The sequence below is a fragment of the Simochromis diagramma genome, unplaced genomic scaffold, assembly GCF_900408965.1.
Source record: "Simochromis diagramma unplaced genomic scaffold, fSimDia1.1 OVJJ01000510.1, whole genome shotgun sequence".
In the NCBI taxonomy this organism is placed as follows: domain Eukaryota; kingdom Metazoa; phylum Chordata; class Actinopteri; order Cichliformes; family Cichlidae; genus Simochromis; species Simochromis diagramma.
Genome location: NW_024387326.1, coordinates 668,131 through 680,992, shown reverse-complemented (window position 1 = coordinate 680,992; position 12,862 = coordinate 668,131). Strand labels below are relative to the sequence as shown.

The following is a 12,862-nucleotide window of genomic DNA, read 5'->3' as shown; positions in this document are numbered from 1 at the left end:
TGTGGTTCAGATCATTGCAGAGGTTTTGGTGAGTTAAAGTCCTAGTGTTTAATTATCCAGTATGGGTGTCTGTGTTACACCATGGGGAAGCTGATAAATTAGGACTCCATCACTTCAACCTCATCAGGTTAAAAAACAAAAAAAACAAACTTTAAAAGTTGAATTTTAAAAATGCAGTTTAAAAGCAGTGGGTGAGGTCACAGTGACTACATAAATATTTGATACTGCTTATAGCTGAGGGTGGAGCTGGTTTGCATGGAGATGCCTAACAAGTGCATTAAACATCTGCTTTGATAGCTTGGGCAGGGTTTCTTTGTAGTGGGTGTGGTTATTACCTCCCTTTGTGTTTATAATGGCTTGCTCCATGAGTAATATAAGTCAAGTTGTGCCCATTTGGTCAGTTTATAAGTTCTTCTTTTATTTTGTAAAGTGCTGTTGTGTTTTTGATTTACCTTTTAACATTTTGGAGGGTAAAATAAAGCCAACTTTATGAACGGTACACCTGTATCTGTATCCTTTGGGAGCCTGGTCCCGTGCATCAAATGTAACAAACATTTGCTGACAGGTTATCCAGATATTCTGCTGTGTAAACCACCTAAAACTTCAAGTATTTAAGACAAATAATCACCTCTGATCCTTTAGGCACCAAAAAATAAAGAAAAAAGACTCATACTCTCTGTCAGTGGGATGGAGATGATGACACCATTTCCAGTCCCGACCCAAAGACGATTTCCACCAATCAGAAGCGCTGTGATTCGCACAAAAGAGAATCCCAGCTTGCCGGTACCTACAAGACACAACCAGAGTGAGTGGGACCTTGCACAGATCACATGCAACTCCAAAAGTGAAACGTCACACTTCACAAAATAAACTAAGATAAACTCACCCAGCATCTTGCTGACGTATGGCTCTATGTCTACATCCTGGAGGTGCTGGTGCGTGTGCGCATGATAGAGACGCAAGGTTGAATCCAGTCGGATCGACACCCAGACTCCATCACCGATCCAGGCTAGCTGCCGTACCTGACTCTCCCTCCGAGGGTGGGCATCGAAGGACTTCTGCCAAACAGAAAGGATTTAGTGGTGTTTATTATATTATTACAACTAAAAACAACACGTCTGCGGCACTGAAGCTGCAGACGTTTCTTCAGCACAGCGATGCGACAGCGGGCTCGTGCCTCACCTCTATCTGCATGCTCTTTGGCTGAATGACGTGGATCTTGTTCTTGTAGCCGCACCACACTTTATCGTGGACGACGGCCATGCAGCGGATGGAGTGATGAGGTCGGCCGAGGTCCATGAGGTGGTAGTTGGACAAATCCCACTGGCCATCTGATGACAGAAACACACACATTAGCTAAATGTGTTTCTGTGAGTTTTTGCACATCTCTGCTTCATTAAATGAGGTAAATAAAGGGACCGTCCCTGTAACTGTCCTCTGGAAACACTTTGAATCACAGCCTGTTAGATAATTGATGAATCTCAGACAAGAGATTTCTCAAGACCTGAGCTGCCGAGCTAACCTAGCTAACAATAATACTGTGGGTTGTGGCTATTTATTTATATAAAATCAATATATGGAAGAATTAATACAAAGGTAAATAAACATACATATAAATGAAATCATCCCTACATTCCTTTCTAATGTGCATTTTTGTGCCTTTTGTGTCATATTACTGGAGTCATTTATCGACTGCTTTCTCTATCTTTGATTTTGACTGTGCACGCACATTGAACTGGTGGCAACGCTCCAATTCCACCTGCAATCACAACTTCCCCTAACAGACTAACGTCTGGTGTCTCTGTTAAAGTTCGATTACCCTCCGATCTGTGGAATATCGCGAGTGTCCCATCGGCGAGGGCAACCAGCACGCGGCCTTTCACATGCCTGCAATTACAAGGATGGAGATCACTGGACAAACTGAAACTCATAAAAATAAAATCCTCGACTCTGCTTAAAACTACATATAAAAATAAGAGATGCATTGATGTCTTTTTCTTCTTCTTACACCAGACTGAGCACTGAGTCTTTAAGTTTGATGGAGTGGAGACACTTCTTCCAGTTTCCCACAGCTGAGTGGACATAAAGCCTGGAAGGAAAAACAGAATCAGGATACTCCCGAGCTCACAGAAACTATAAGACGCACAAGATTTATGTGTGTTTTAGCTGGAAGGCACAAGGATAAGGATAAAGTAACTGTAAAGCTGTTATGTTTATCAAAAATCATCCATCAAATGTTGATTTAAGCTTTAACTTACTCTAGTTGACTCTAATGACTCAAATTTTCCCAGGGTTAAAAATGCTGAAAAACGCCATAAACTGCTGTGATAGTGGACACTGTGAGGCTTCAGCAGACGTTGTGAGTGACTCACCAGCCATTCTGGGCCCCGAGCCACATGGTGGGGGCCACGCTGGTGTAGTTTTTGGTCTCATCACCTCCATCCTCTGACTCTGGAGGGTGTGATGTTTCCTCCTTGGACTGGCCTGAGCTCCTGTGTGGAAAATTCAGAGTTTCAGGTTCCAAACAGGGAAGTTGATCCACTTTTGATGGCATGCTTACAGTAACTGTTTCCTTCCCTTGTCTAATAACGTGCTATTTAATTTATCCTAGACAATCCTGAGGACTTGTCAGACTTTGACCTCCTACCTATCAGAGGCATCTGCTGGGCGAGGCTGAGGATCAGTGAAGACGTGCTCAGTAAACGGTCCCGGAGGTCCAGATCTCATTTCTGTGTTGCTGGCCGTTGACTCGGGAACTTCTGTGGCCTCCGTGGCTTCCTCGGCTGACTGGGCTGGGTGAATCTTCCCATTCATCGGTGGAGCAATGGGAGCTAAAGCAAAATGACACTATGACATCCACACCTCTCACTTTCCTTAAAAGTACATGAGTGAAGGAGTATCTATCATGCGCCCACCTTGTCCTTTGTCCATGATTGGCGTATCTGTGCGAGAGGAACAGTTGCTACGTGCAACGCTGCAGTTGGTGGCGCAGCCGACTAGAGTGATGCCGGCCAACATGCCCTCCACACTGCCGGTGTCCTCTCCTCCCCCTGCTCCACCTTCACCTGGATCCAACACGATCTCTCCGGCTGGATAGTCGTTCTCGCTGGCAGCTATGCACAGGCACACACCCACAGACAGACACACAGACACACTTTAACATATGAAAATGCAAGAAACCCAACATTTACCGCAAAGCAACAAGAAGTTGAAGGTAGTCACATGTTCGAACATCTAAAAAAGCAGCACTTCCACTCTCACCTGGCACGCTGGAGATGCAGAGTACATGGGCATTGCAGACATTGAACTGGTCAACCAGTGAGCCGGGCTGGTTGGCATCGATGATGACCACCTTGCTGGCAGAGTGGGTGCTGGTGAGGATCCACACTCGACTGCTCATTGTGTCTGTTTCCTGGAGCTCCTTTGACTGAGGGAGCAAAGGAAAGAGGAGACAAAGATGACAAAGAGAAAGAGCACAGATGTCTTTAAATGATCACTGCTCCCTGATTATTGTGGAAAACGTGACGAGGAAATCTCACAGAAGTGAGATGTGGATAATGTGGACCTGCTGTTGTTAAACTACGTCTAAATACCTGACAACAAAAATGGCATCTTAGACACTTTCCTTCTTTACTCTGCACATTAGATAAACATGGAAAACCCAGCAGAAAATATCACTTCATTGCCGACCAGCTGCGTTACACATTTTCCTAGAGTAGCAACATGAAACAACAAGCTCTGGTTTAACTCTCGTAAAGACGACATGTGACGACCTCCCCTGGACCCTTAATGATAATTAGAACAGATTTGGATTCTTCAAATACAGCAGAGATGAAATATGATAGAAATCACTCAGTTACACCAAGTAGGTGTTCAAAGGGGGAAAGTCCTCTCCACCCTGAAGAGGAGGTGTGGCTTGTTTCCAAACAGCAGCACATGTGCCCATTGTCTCAGTGCTCTAAGAAGCCCTTAGGACAGGGATGTGAGCCGCATACACCACCATTTTTTTTAACTTATTGTAAAAAACACAAATATTTCTATAGTATGCGGTGAAAAAATAGGAACTTTTCTGTCATTTAACTGTTTTTGTATTACTTAAGTACTTATGGTCTCGGGTCTGTATCAGTAGAAAAAGATGTAAAACTGTAAAAATACAGTTATAAGACCCAAGTTAAATAGTCTTCCACATTTTCCAAAGCTGAGCAGTGGGCCAGATCTGAGGCTTTGAGATGCTTTTATTTCTTTTTGTTTCATAAACGATGGGTCAGTAAAGGAAGCACCGAAGCACCATTCATTAGTATTTGGATAACTCAGCCTGCTCCTACAACGGCTCCTGGACAGATCTTCACTTAATCCTTCTAAGCAGAATTAAATTTGCACACAGCCATGACTCGTGTATGCTATCTAGGATCGTTTTGAGCAGTTAAATGCATCTAAACATTTTTTTTTAGACAAGAAGACAGGAAACGTGGCGAAAGACATCCAGTAAATGGCCTCACTGCACATTTGCACCCTTGTCTACTCGGTGAGTGAAACCAGCACCAGCAGAAGTATTTTTAGACATACTCTAAACGACTGAGGATAATTCTTGCACATATTAACTTATAGTGTTCTGCGTTAGCCAACATGAATGCCTGTTTTGAAAGCGAGCTGTAATCACCTTCCTCTTCTCGGGAGACGTGTGGTTCTTCTTCTTATCAGCTCCGTCCTCCTCAGCGTGCAGAGGGTCGGTGCTGCACGCTGGTGCTTTCTCTGATGTCTCCTGGCTGCTGACTCTCCATCCTGTCAAATCCACTCCTGCTGCACACCACAGCTGCACACATGTGCACACACAGACACACAGGCATAATAAATACATATATACATATTATATTAATATATGTGGTTTCTAAAAGCAAGCAGATGCCTGCAATAGTGACCTTTTTAAAAATGATTTGGAGGCTTAATGTGGCTCCCGGTGCAAGAGTCATAATTTGGGTCTTATAATGTCGCCTTCAGATAGAATAATTATTTATAGCTAAACAAGTGGAGTGCATGAATAACAAAGTTTAGCACAGAGACATTCAGCTCAAGTGCTTTATGATGACTCTGTGAGTGTGGGCTGATCATATTTGATTAGCAGTGACTGAACACCAGCTGTCACCAGATCCTCATGAAAATGTCGCTTGCAGTGAGATAGCAGAAAAGAAACACAAACAAATGTTTTCAGGGCAAAATAATCTGTATAGTCATGTGACTTTGGGTCATGAGCCAGGCTTTTGAGTGATGTGGAGTTCATGATGTGTTCTTTTGAGTCTTAGATGTCTATTATGTACAATATTATTTCCTAGTTCTGTTATATTCTTTCTTAGTTCTTGGTTCTTCCTTAGATGATGTCTGTTTAATGCTCATATGTCCTATTCTGAGTGTCAGTGTTTATGTTTCCTGTTTAGTTTTGCTAGTCTCTCATCTCCTTAGTTAGATTCTGTTCACCTGTGTTTTATTTTCCAACGGCTGTTTCCGCTCTCTCTTTTACCTCGTGTGTATTTAAGTCCTCAGTTTTCCTCAGCTCTTTGTCGTGTCCTCCACCATAGCTGTGTGTGTTTCTGCCTTCTGTTCAACTCAAATACTTACCTAGTTTCTGAATGTGCAGAAGTTTTTTGTTATTCCTCTGAATGATCAGCATTAAAGGTTGATTTTAAGTTCACATTATGTCTCTGGAGTCCACTTTCTGCTTTTGCACAGCTAGACTTTGACATTTGAAGTTTTCCCCCCCAGTATTGATCATTACAAATGGTTAATTACGAGATACAACATGTCTCGAGATCTCCTTTACTGAAAAGTCTATTCTTGGTTTGTGTGACCTGTGTGCTTCATGGGCAAGTCACTAGAAAATTTCCCCAACTTTCCCAAACTTTCCCCAAGAATGCCATCAACCTCCAGCAACCAACAATCATTGTTCCTTTACAAATGGTTGCCAGATGGTCACAGAGCAGTCTCAGGGCCTGTGTGACTGAGGTCTTATTCACCATGGTTGCCATATCTCCAAAATGGCAGGCAAGTTAATGTCACATGGTTAGTGGTAATATTTCTACAAAACCTAAACAAAAAGACATTTAACGACAGATCTGAGGTGTTTTTTGTTTTTTCACAGAAAACCCTCATCCCTCCTGATTTTCTCCCACCTTCCTGTTGGGATCCTTCTCAACCAGAGGGCGACAGTAAACTGGGACGGGGACATTCTTCATGCGGTTATCCTCTTTCTCGTTGGTTGTCTAAAAGCACAGGTGGGAATTTGTCAGCAGAAAAGCAAAAGCAGTGAATTATCATCTGGTCTCCAGTTTTACTGGACACTGAAGAAAATGAAAACATTCCCAGTATGTGAATGTGCTGTAAACACGTACAGCACATACACAGCAAGCATTAAAGGAAAACTCCACTGCTTCTCTCCTATCTGCAACCCTGTAAAGCCTGAACCATGAAATAATTGCCAGATAGTTTACATCTCTTTAAAATGGGAGGTTTTTTTTTAACCTATAGAATTTTTTTTAAAAGATATGAAACATCAGTTTGCATACATGACTTTTAAGTTGTATAAATCTTGCTACATCTGGCATTTTTGTGTAATTTATTGCTCAAAGTTTGTTAAAAAAAAAAATCACAATGATGATGTAAATGTCTAAAAAATCTAATGTATAAAATAAAACACTTGGCATTACAGGGGGCTAACACAATCTCAACTCCTTTTTCAGTTCCCTGTTTTTCCCAGGATGCCGCAGGGCTGTCCCCAGAGAGCGTGTGCATTATGCATGAGGTGAGACACATAATTTTAGGGAAAAAGCATTTTACCACTTAGTTAAAGCACCTTTATAAGGAGGTGAAATGACTGGCACAGTAAATATACACAGGTGCAAAACAGTGCAGCTCTCTAACCGAAGTATAATCTTTACACGGCTGCTAACTTTTGTAGCTCTACTTGAAAAATCGTAATATATTGATAGAATTCTGTTAGCAAAAGGAGTAAAATGAGACATCTAAACATCTCGGGTTGACAAAACTCTGCCTAATGACTTGGTGACTGTGAGTATTTTTCCAAGTGGATTTTTCCTTTAAGATACTGAGATAATGCACAGGAGTAACATCCATATGTTAAGTAGGGCAGGTTGAGACAGACAGAGGTTAAAGGTTAAAAGGTTGCAACACCACTAGCAGAGGGAGAGGAGATCAGATGGAATAAACTCCACAGGAAGGCCTTCATCAAAGAGCAAGGTGTGTAACACATGTATGTTTTCGAAATACAGCCTTTTCTGATTTGCATCATGCTGAAAAACAAAACTATTCATGCATTTCCAGAGGAACAGTGAATGTACTGTACAGTGGCAACCTTTTCCTCACAGAATAGTCTTTTTGTTAAAAGCCTTCACTTGAAGTGCTCAAAATAAAAGTCTTCCTTAAGTATCTGCATGTCTTTCCTCTGCTATTAGCTGTCCGCTGCTGTCTAGGGGTCAGAGCTTTGGTTGGAAGGTTAAAAGGGAGAGGGAGCCATAAAGGCGCATGCTGGCACTCTGTCGGTCTCACTTGCCTGCTGCCTCTTCAGCGGGCTGTCCTGAGCGCTGTCCGTCTGACCACCAGTCTGTGGGAGACCAGAGTTAGAGCCACCTGCCTACCAGCACCTTCTGCACTCTGGCCTTCAAGCTGCACAGAGCCAACCTTAAAGTCCGCTGGCCGAAATTGAAAGCACGCTTCCATGCTGCGAGCTTAAAATCAAACACTGAGGGTTGTCGGCTCGTCTCCGTGCTGATCAGTTTTAAAATCAGCAAACCTCATAAAAGCCAGAACCCAGAATAAACGGATTCCTCTAACAATTATATGCAAAATACTCTCACTGGCCACTTTATTAGGTACACCTGTTTCCACATGGCGGGATCTTTGTACATTTATGCATTTAGACAGATGAGCTGATCTGAGTGTTTCACAAATTGATGATCTACTGGGATTTTCCCACACAACCAACTCTAAGGTTTACAGAGTGTGGCCCTAAAAAGAGGAAATATCCAGTGATCAGATATTTTTCCATCATGTCAGTAAACAGGAAGTTTGTTAGCTAGTTCAGAGTCAGTCATGCTGTCCAGCATGTCAAGCAAATGCTCACTAAAGTACCAAATGCGTTTAAACCACAGCTGAAAATATTTCCAACCGTCTCGTTTACTTCTGTTGGGTAACTTTAAACAGCTCTGCATGCATTAGCAGACAAACTTCAAAAAGACCACATGTCCTCACTGGCTTTTGCTTACTTTTATTTCCTGTTTATACAAATGCCCCGCAGGGCCAACTAGTGATAATTTCACTTTGAAGCTTGGGTAAGCAAATTTAAAATCACTGAATGAAATCTTCTCTCACTGACAGTGTGCTGCAGAATAATGCTCAATGCCCTCGACTTTCACATACAGTATAAGAATTAGCATTAAAAAAAGAGGCATGTATAGTTTTAAATAAGATCCAGTAGCTGTTCAAAGGTTCAGAAATGACTTCATAGACTGTCTTGATGCATGCTCAGTCATCAGTCATCCAGGTAAGGATCCCAGAAAGTTGATTCTGTTCACACATCCAAGTGACAAAACGTTTCTCCGACTAAAGACGCTGCATCCAGATGAACAGAATCAAACTTCTGGGACTTTGAATATTGGTTTTACTGAACTTTTAGTAGCAAACGTAATTGAGAACTACTAAGAAATTCATTCAAACCCAAGTAATTGGCACAGTATTCACCCTCTTGGCAGTCAATGCTTTGTTAAAATCTTATGTTTCTCCTCATGTGTGTTTTCTTGTTCGCACAGACAGCACTCTGGGTACCTGTTTGAATCGAGATGGCACGCTCCAGCCGCAGGTCTGCATGATGCCGTCATCACGGCGCACGTGCTCACGAACCTGCCGGTACTGTTCACGGCGTTGCTCTCGGCGGGCCAACATCGCCGAGTCACTGAGGAGAGACGCAACACCGTTACTGGCCAGTCTGGAAGAAGCGGGAGGCAGGGAAGGGAAGAGAAGAAAAAAGCGAAGCGTTAGCAGCCTGGCCAGCCAGCAGCAGGAGACAAAGAGAAGAGAGATGAAGAAGAGAAGGCAAGTAAAAGCAAGTGCAATAACTACTGCCAAGCAATCTTCTAAAATGACTAAAAGTAACGTGCAGTTTAGTGTTTTAAGACATAAAAGAAGAAAATTGGAGGCCTCTGTGTCTGTGTGATTGGGAGGTTGGTGTTTTTGTGGCTTTTGTGTCTTTACCAGACAAACATTTGTGGTCAAAAAACTGCATTTGAGGGGAAATAAAAGAGGTCTGAGCTGCACTTGTACCAAAAGGTGTAATGCACCTGAATGGCACGTCAAGACCAAAATAAGCAATCTCTATTGGAAGCATTTAAAAACACATCTCTCTGCTGATAATATACGCAAACTTTCTGCAAGTGGCCACAAGCGAGCGAGCAGCGAGCTGTTTAGCAGATAAGTGTGGGGGTTTAGAGTGATGCGTGATGTGGGGAAGTTCAGCCGCCGCTCACTCTTCAGGGAAGAACTCCAGGGTACGGTTGGAGGTGGAGATCTGACACATGGTGTGGCTGCGTCTCTGAGGGAAACCGGCCGGTGAGGGAGATTTGTAATGGATGTTGACGTTGCAGAACGGCCGCTTGACGGGCGGCGGGCTGGATGATGAGCTGAAGAGACGTGCGAAGCTAGAAGATGGACAGAAAGAGAAATTTGCTTAGGATATTTCTTTTTCTTTTATATCACTATAGAAAGCTGATTAAAAGCAGAATCTCACAATTGCCAGATGGTAGACTTCTTCTTCTCTTGGATGGGAGGATTCTCACGGGATGCTCTGAGGGGGAAAGAGAGATGAAATTAAAATAATAAGACTACTTATAAAAGTTATTTATAGTACTATAATATAACACTTTTAACATTATAAATAGGGCACATGAAGTGAAAACAACTGGAAAGTATAAGAAAATGACAAAAATTGAATAAAAACAGTTAAAAATGCCGTAAAAAATATGATGCCACTCAGAAAAACCACCTCAGAACAACAAGATACTGACACAGAATATGGGTTCACATTTAAGGAAAACTCTGTGTTGACTTTAAGCCCAGAAGCATTTCACTTCCTGTTCTCTCAAGTCTACCTGATCATCTCTGTCCACCGTACGGCCTCCTGCAGCTCCATCAGTCTCTCTTTGTACTGGTTTCTCTCCATCAGCACCCGGGCCATCTCCATCCGGGTAAATCGCCGCCGCTGGGTCATTGTCATGTCGCCGTCTTGCATCGGCGATGAAAACTGGTCACATGAGAGAACAGAGACCTGGTGTTAATTTGGAAATCCCTCTCTACATCAGCCTAAAACTAGTCTGTGGCATATGCATGCACTGGCCACTTTATTAGGTACACCCAAATCAACTGGTTGTTAACACAAATATCTATTCAACCAATCGCGTTGCTGTATTTGAGAAAGCGCTGATCTACTGGGATTTTCTCACATGATCATCTCCAAGTTTTACAGAGAATGGTCCAAAAAAGAGAAGGTGATAGGAACAGTGCTTCAAACAGTGCTTGTATATATGGGTGAATGAGGATTGTTGTACTCGAGTACTTGAGTAGAGCAGAAAAGCCTACGTGTGCTACTATTGGAAAAACTTTGACTGGTCCACTGTCTCAATTTGTCCTGAAACATTTGGATGGTGGGGTTAGAATTTGGTGTAAACAACATGAAAGCATGGATCCATCCTGGGTAACGCTGGTGCTGGTGCTGCAGCCGACAAATCTGCAGCAACTGTGTGATGTTGTCACTTCAATATGGAGCAAAATCTCTAAGGAATGTTTCCAGCACTTTGGTGAATCTGTGCCACAAAGTAATAAGACAGATCTGAGAGGATAAGATGTCCAAACCAATACTAGACATTTCAGTCTGAAAGCTAACTGAAGACTTTCTATTCTGCTTCTCATATTTGTATAGAGACATGAACGCATCAGTAGTTCAGCCTGAGGCAGGGGCAGTTCTACTCACATCATCACCAACTTCATCCTTGGAGTCCCGAGAAGCCCCCAGAGCCTCTGCTCGCAACCTGCAGCCAACAAACAAAAACACAGAGATTACATACTCCTCCAAGACAAGTACTAAACAATAACATTTGAACTCAATAAAGTGCTAAAGATGCTTATTAGCTAACAGAAATAGAACAGTTAGATGTCGGCATGTCTCATTAAGATCATTTTAATCATTTCTGTTGCTGCAGATTGATTTGATTGTTTTACTGATGATCTTAAAGGTGGGTGTCATGTGAAAAAACCTATTAAAGTCTAAATTACACAAAAGCAAGCACAGCATCCTGCGTCTGTGCAAGGACTCAAACATTCGTTGCTATTTTTTACCTCTTGAGTTCTTCTTCGAGTTCCTTGATTCTGGCATCCACCTTGTTCTTTGACTGTCTCACCGCCTCCAGCTCCTCCCTCAGTACCTCCCTCTCCCCCGACAGCTCGTCCACTTTGGCAATAAGGTCATTTTTGACAATATTTAGAGCATTTCTGCCAAGCAAAGGACAGAAAGGGGATATAGTGGGAAACTACCAGCTGCAATTTCACATTCACATGTAGGGTTTTGGTCTAAGAACATGTTGTATAAGAAAACAGGAGGTAACCATGATCAAGTGTCTCAATACTAAAAACAAATCTTTCAGCGTTTCCTTTGAATGAAATGCAGAAAGGGTGTGACATTAGCATCATCAGGCGCATATTAGGCTTCACCGAGTCTCTTACTTGGTCTGTAAGAGCTGTTTGTTCTCTGCCAGCATGTTCTCCCACTCCTTGCTCATCCCTGAAACAATCACATTCACATCACTGTTACTCCCCCACAACAAAAATCATAATTTATTTATAAGCCGATCTATTCAATCGACTGATTGATGAGAAAACCATTTATGTGTTAACGCTGCTTTCAAGGTAAACCAAAGTAAGTGTGGGACAAAGGATGAGTTTTCATATAAGAGGTTTAATAAGTTATTAATGATTGAAGTTCTACTATTCACAACAAGGAGAAGTCAAGCTAACAAAGGACTTATCTGTAAAATGTTGGAAACATACTGAGAAATCTTAAAAATAACTCATTGCTCTTATCATTTATGTCTTGAAAGTTATTTTCACCTTAAACACAAAATCCAAACTAGTTGCAAAATTTTTAAAATTCAGGGTTCATCTTTTAATGATTATAGTATTAGTGTTATCATGCATAAACATGTCATCGTGTTGAAAATTCAATTCTATTTATCGACGTTATTGCCCAAACTGAACTGAAAAAATCCCCCAAAAAACAAACAAACATGGAAGCAAAAGCAAAAGCAAAGCTCACATCGACTCAGAGAAACTCTGAGACATGAGAACGCATCAAAAACAAGCAAAACAAAAACGCTGATGGGTATAGGTGTTACATTTAGTGGATTATATTATACGCTGGATTAAAAGTGTAAGTTTATGTTGTGGTGTGTGATGTCACTGCAGGGATGGAAAAATAACTCCTCAGTATCAGGATGTCATGTTTTAACACTTCTGACAGCAAATTTAAAATGAGCTCAAATTAAAGAATTTCATCCTGAAGAAATAAAAAGAAAGTTTTCACATCATTCGATGCAGACCTGTGAAAAAACTAAGCAGACCCCATGATTCAGTAGAAAAACTTTTAACAGCAAAAACTTGAATTAATTGGTTTCTGTATGACAGTCTGGCCTACTCTTTTTTAAAACGTTGCTTCAGGTCATCGAAATTTGTGAGCATTTGTTTATGCACAGCTCTCTTATGGTCCCACCACAGCATTTCAGTCAAAACCTTGAGTCTGGACTGGACTGGT

The 12,862-nt window shown here is 41.9% G+C and overlaps 1 protein-coding gene across 23 annotated transcripts in view; it reads right to left on the bottom strand.

Moving 5' to 3' along the window:
- Positions 1 to 12,862, bottom strand: part of mapk8ip3 (mitogen-activated protein kinase 8 interacting protein 3) — a 55,517-nt gene that overhangs the window by 12,771 nt on the left and 29,884 nt on the right. For 15 of the 23 annotated variants that reach the window (XM_040006234.1, XM_040006235.1, XM_040006238.1 and 12 more), the window contains 19 exons: positions 11,779 to 11,836; positions 11,395 to 11,547; positions 11,030 to 11,087; positions 10,152 to 10,303; positions 9,791 to 9,847; positions 9,531 to 9,701; positions 8,833 to 8,992; positions 7,562 to 7,612; positions 6,165 to 6,254; positions 4,661 to 4,813; positions 3,262 to 3,427; positions 2,916 to 3,113; positions 2,648 to 2,831; positions 2,373 to 2,492; positions 2,009 to 2,089; positions 1,820 to 1,887; positions 1,183 to 1,331; positions 887 to 1,058; positions 674 to 787 (listed from right to left, as the gene is read on the bottom strand). In XM_040006234.1, coding sequence (XP_039862168.1) covers positions 674 to 787; positions 887 to 1,058; positions 1,183 to 1,331; positions 1,820 to 1,887; positions 2,009 to 2,089; positions 2,373 to 2,492; positions 2,648 to 2,831; positions 2,916 to 3,113; positions 3,262 to 3,427; positions 4,661 to 4,813; positions 6,165 to 6,254; positions 7,562 to 7,612; positions 8,833 to 8,992; positions 9,531 to 9,701; positions 9,791 to 9,847; positions 10,152 to 10,303; positions 11,030 to 11,087; positions 11,395 to 11,547; positions 11,779 to 11,836 — 2,355 coding nt within the window. The remainder of the gene's footprint in view (positions 1 to 673; positions 788 to 886; positions 1,059 to 1,182; positions 1,332 to 1,819; positions 1,888 to 2,008; positions 2,090 to 2,372; positions 2,493 to 2,647; positions 2,832 to 2,915; positions 3,114 to 3,261; positions 3,428 to 4,660; positions 4,814 to 6,164; positions 6,255 to 7,561; positions 7,613 to 8,832; positions 8,993 to 9,530; positions 9,702 to 9,790; positions 9,848 to 10,151; positions 10,304 to 11,029; positions 11,088 to 11,394; positions 11,548 to 11,778; positions 11,837 to 12,862) is intronic. The other 8 variants (XM_040006245.1, XM_040006249.1, XM_040006244.1 and 5 more) reach the window with 4 other exon arrangements.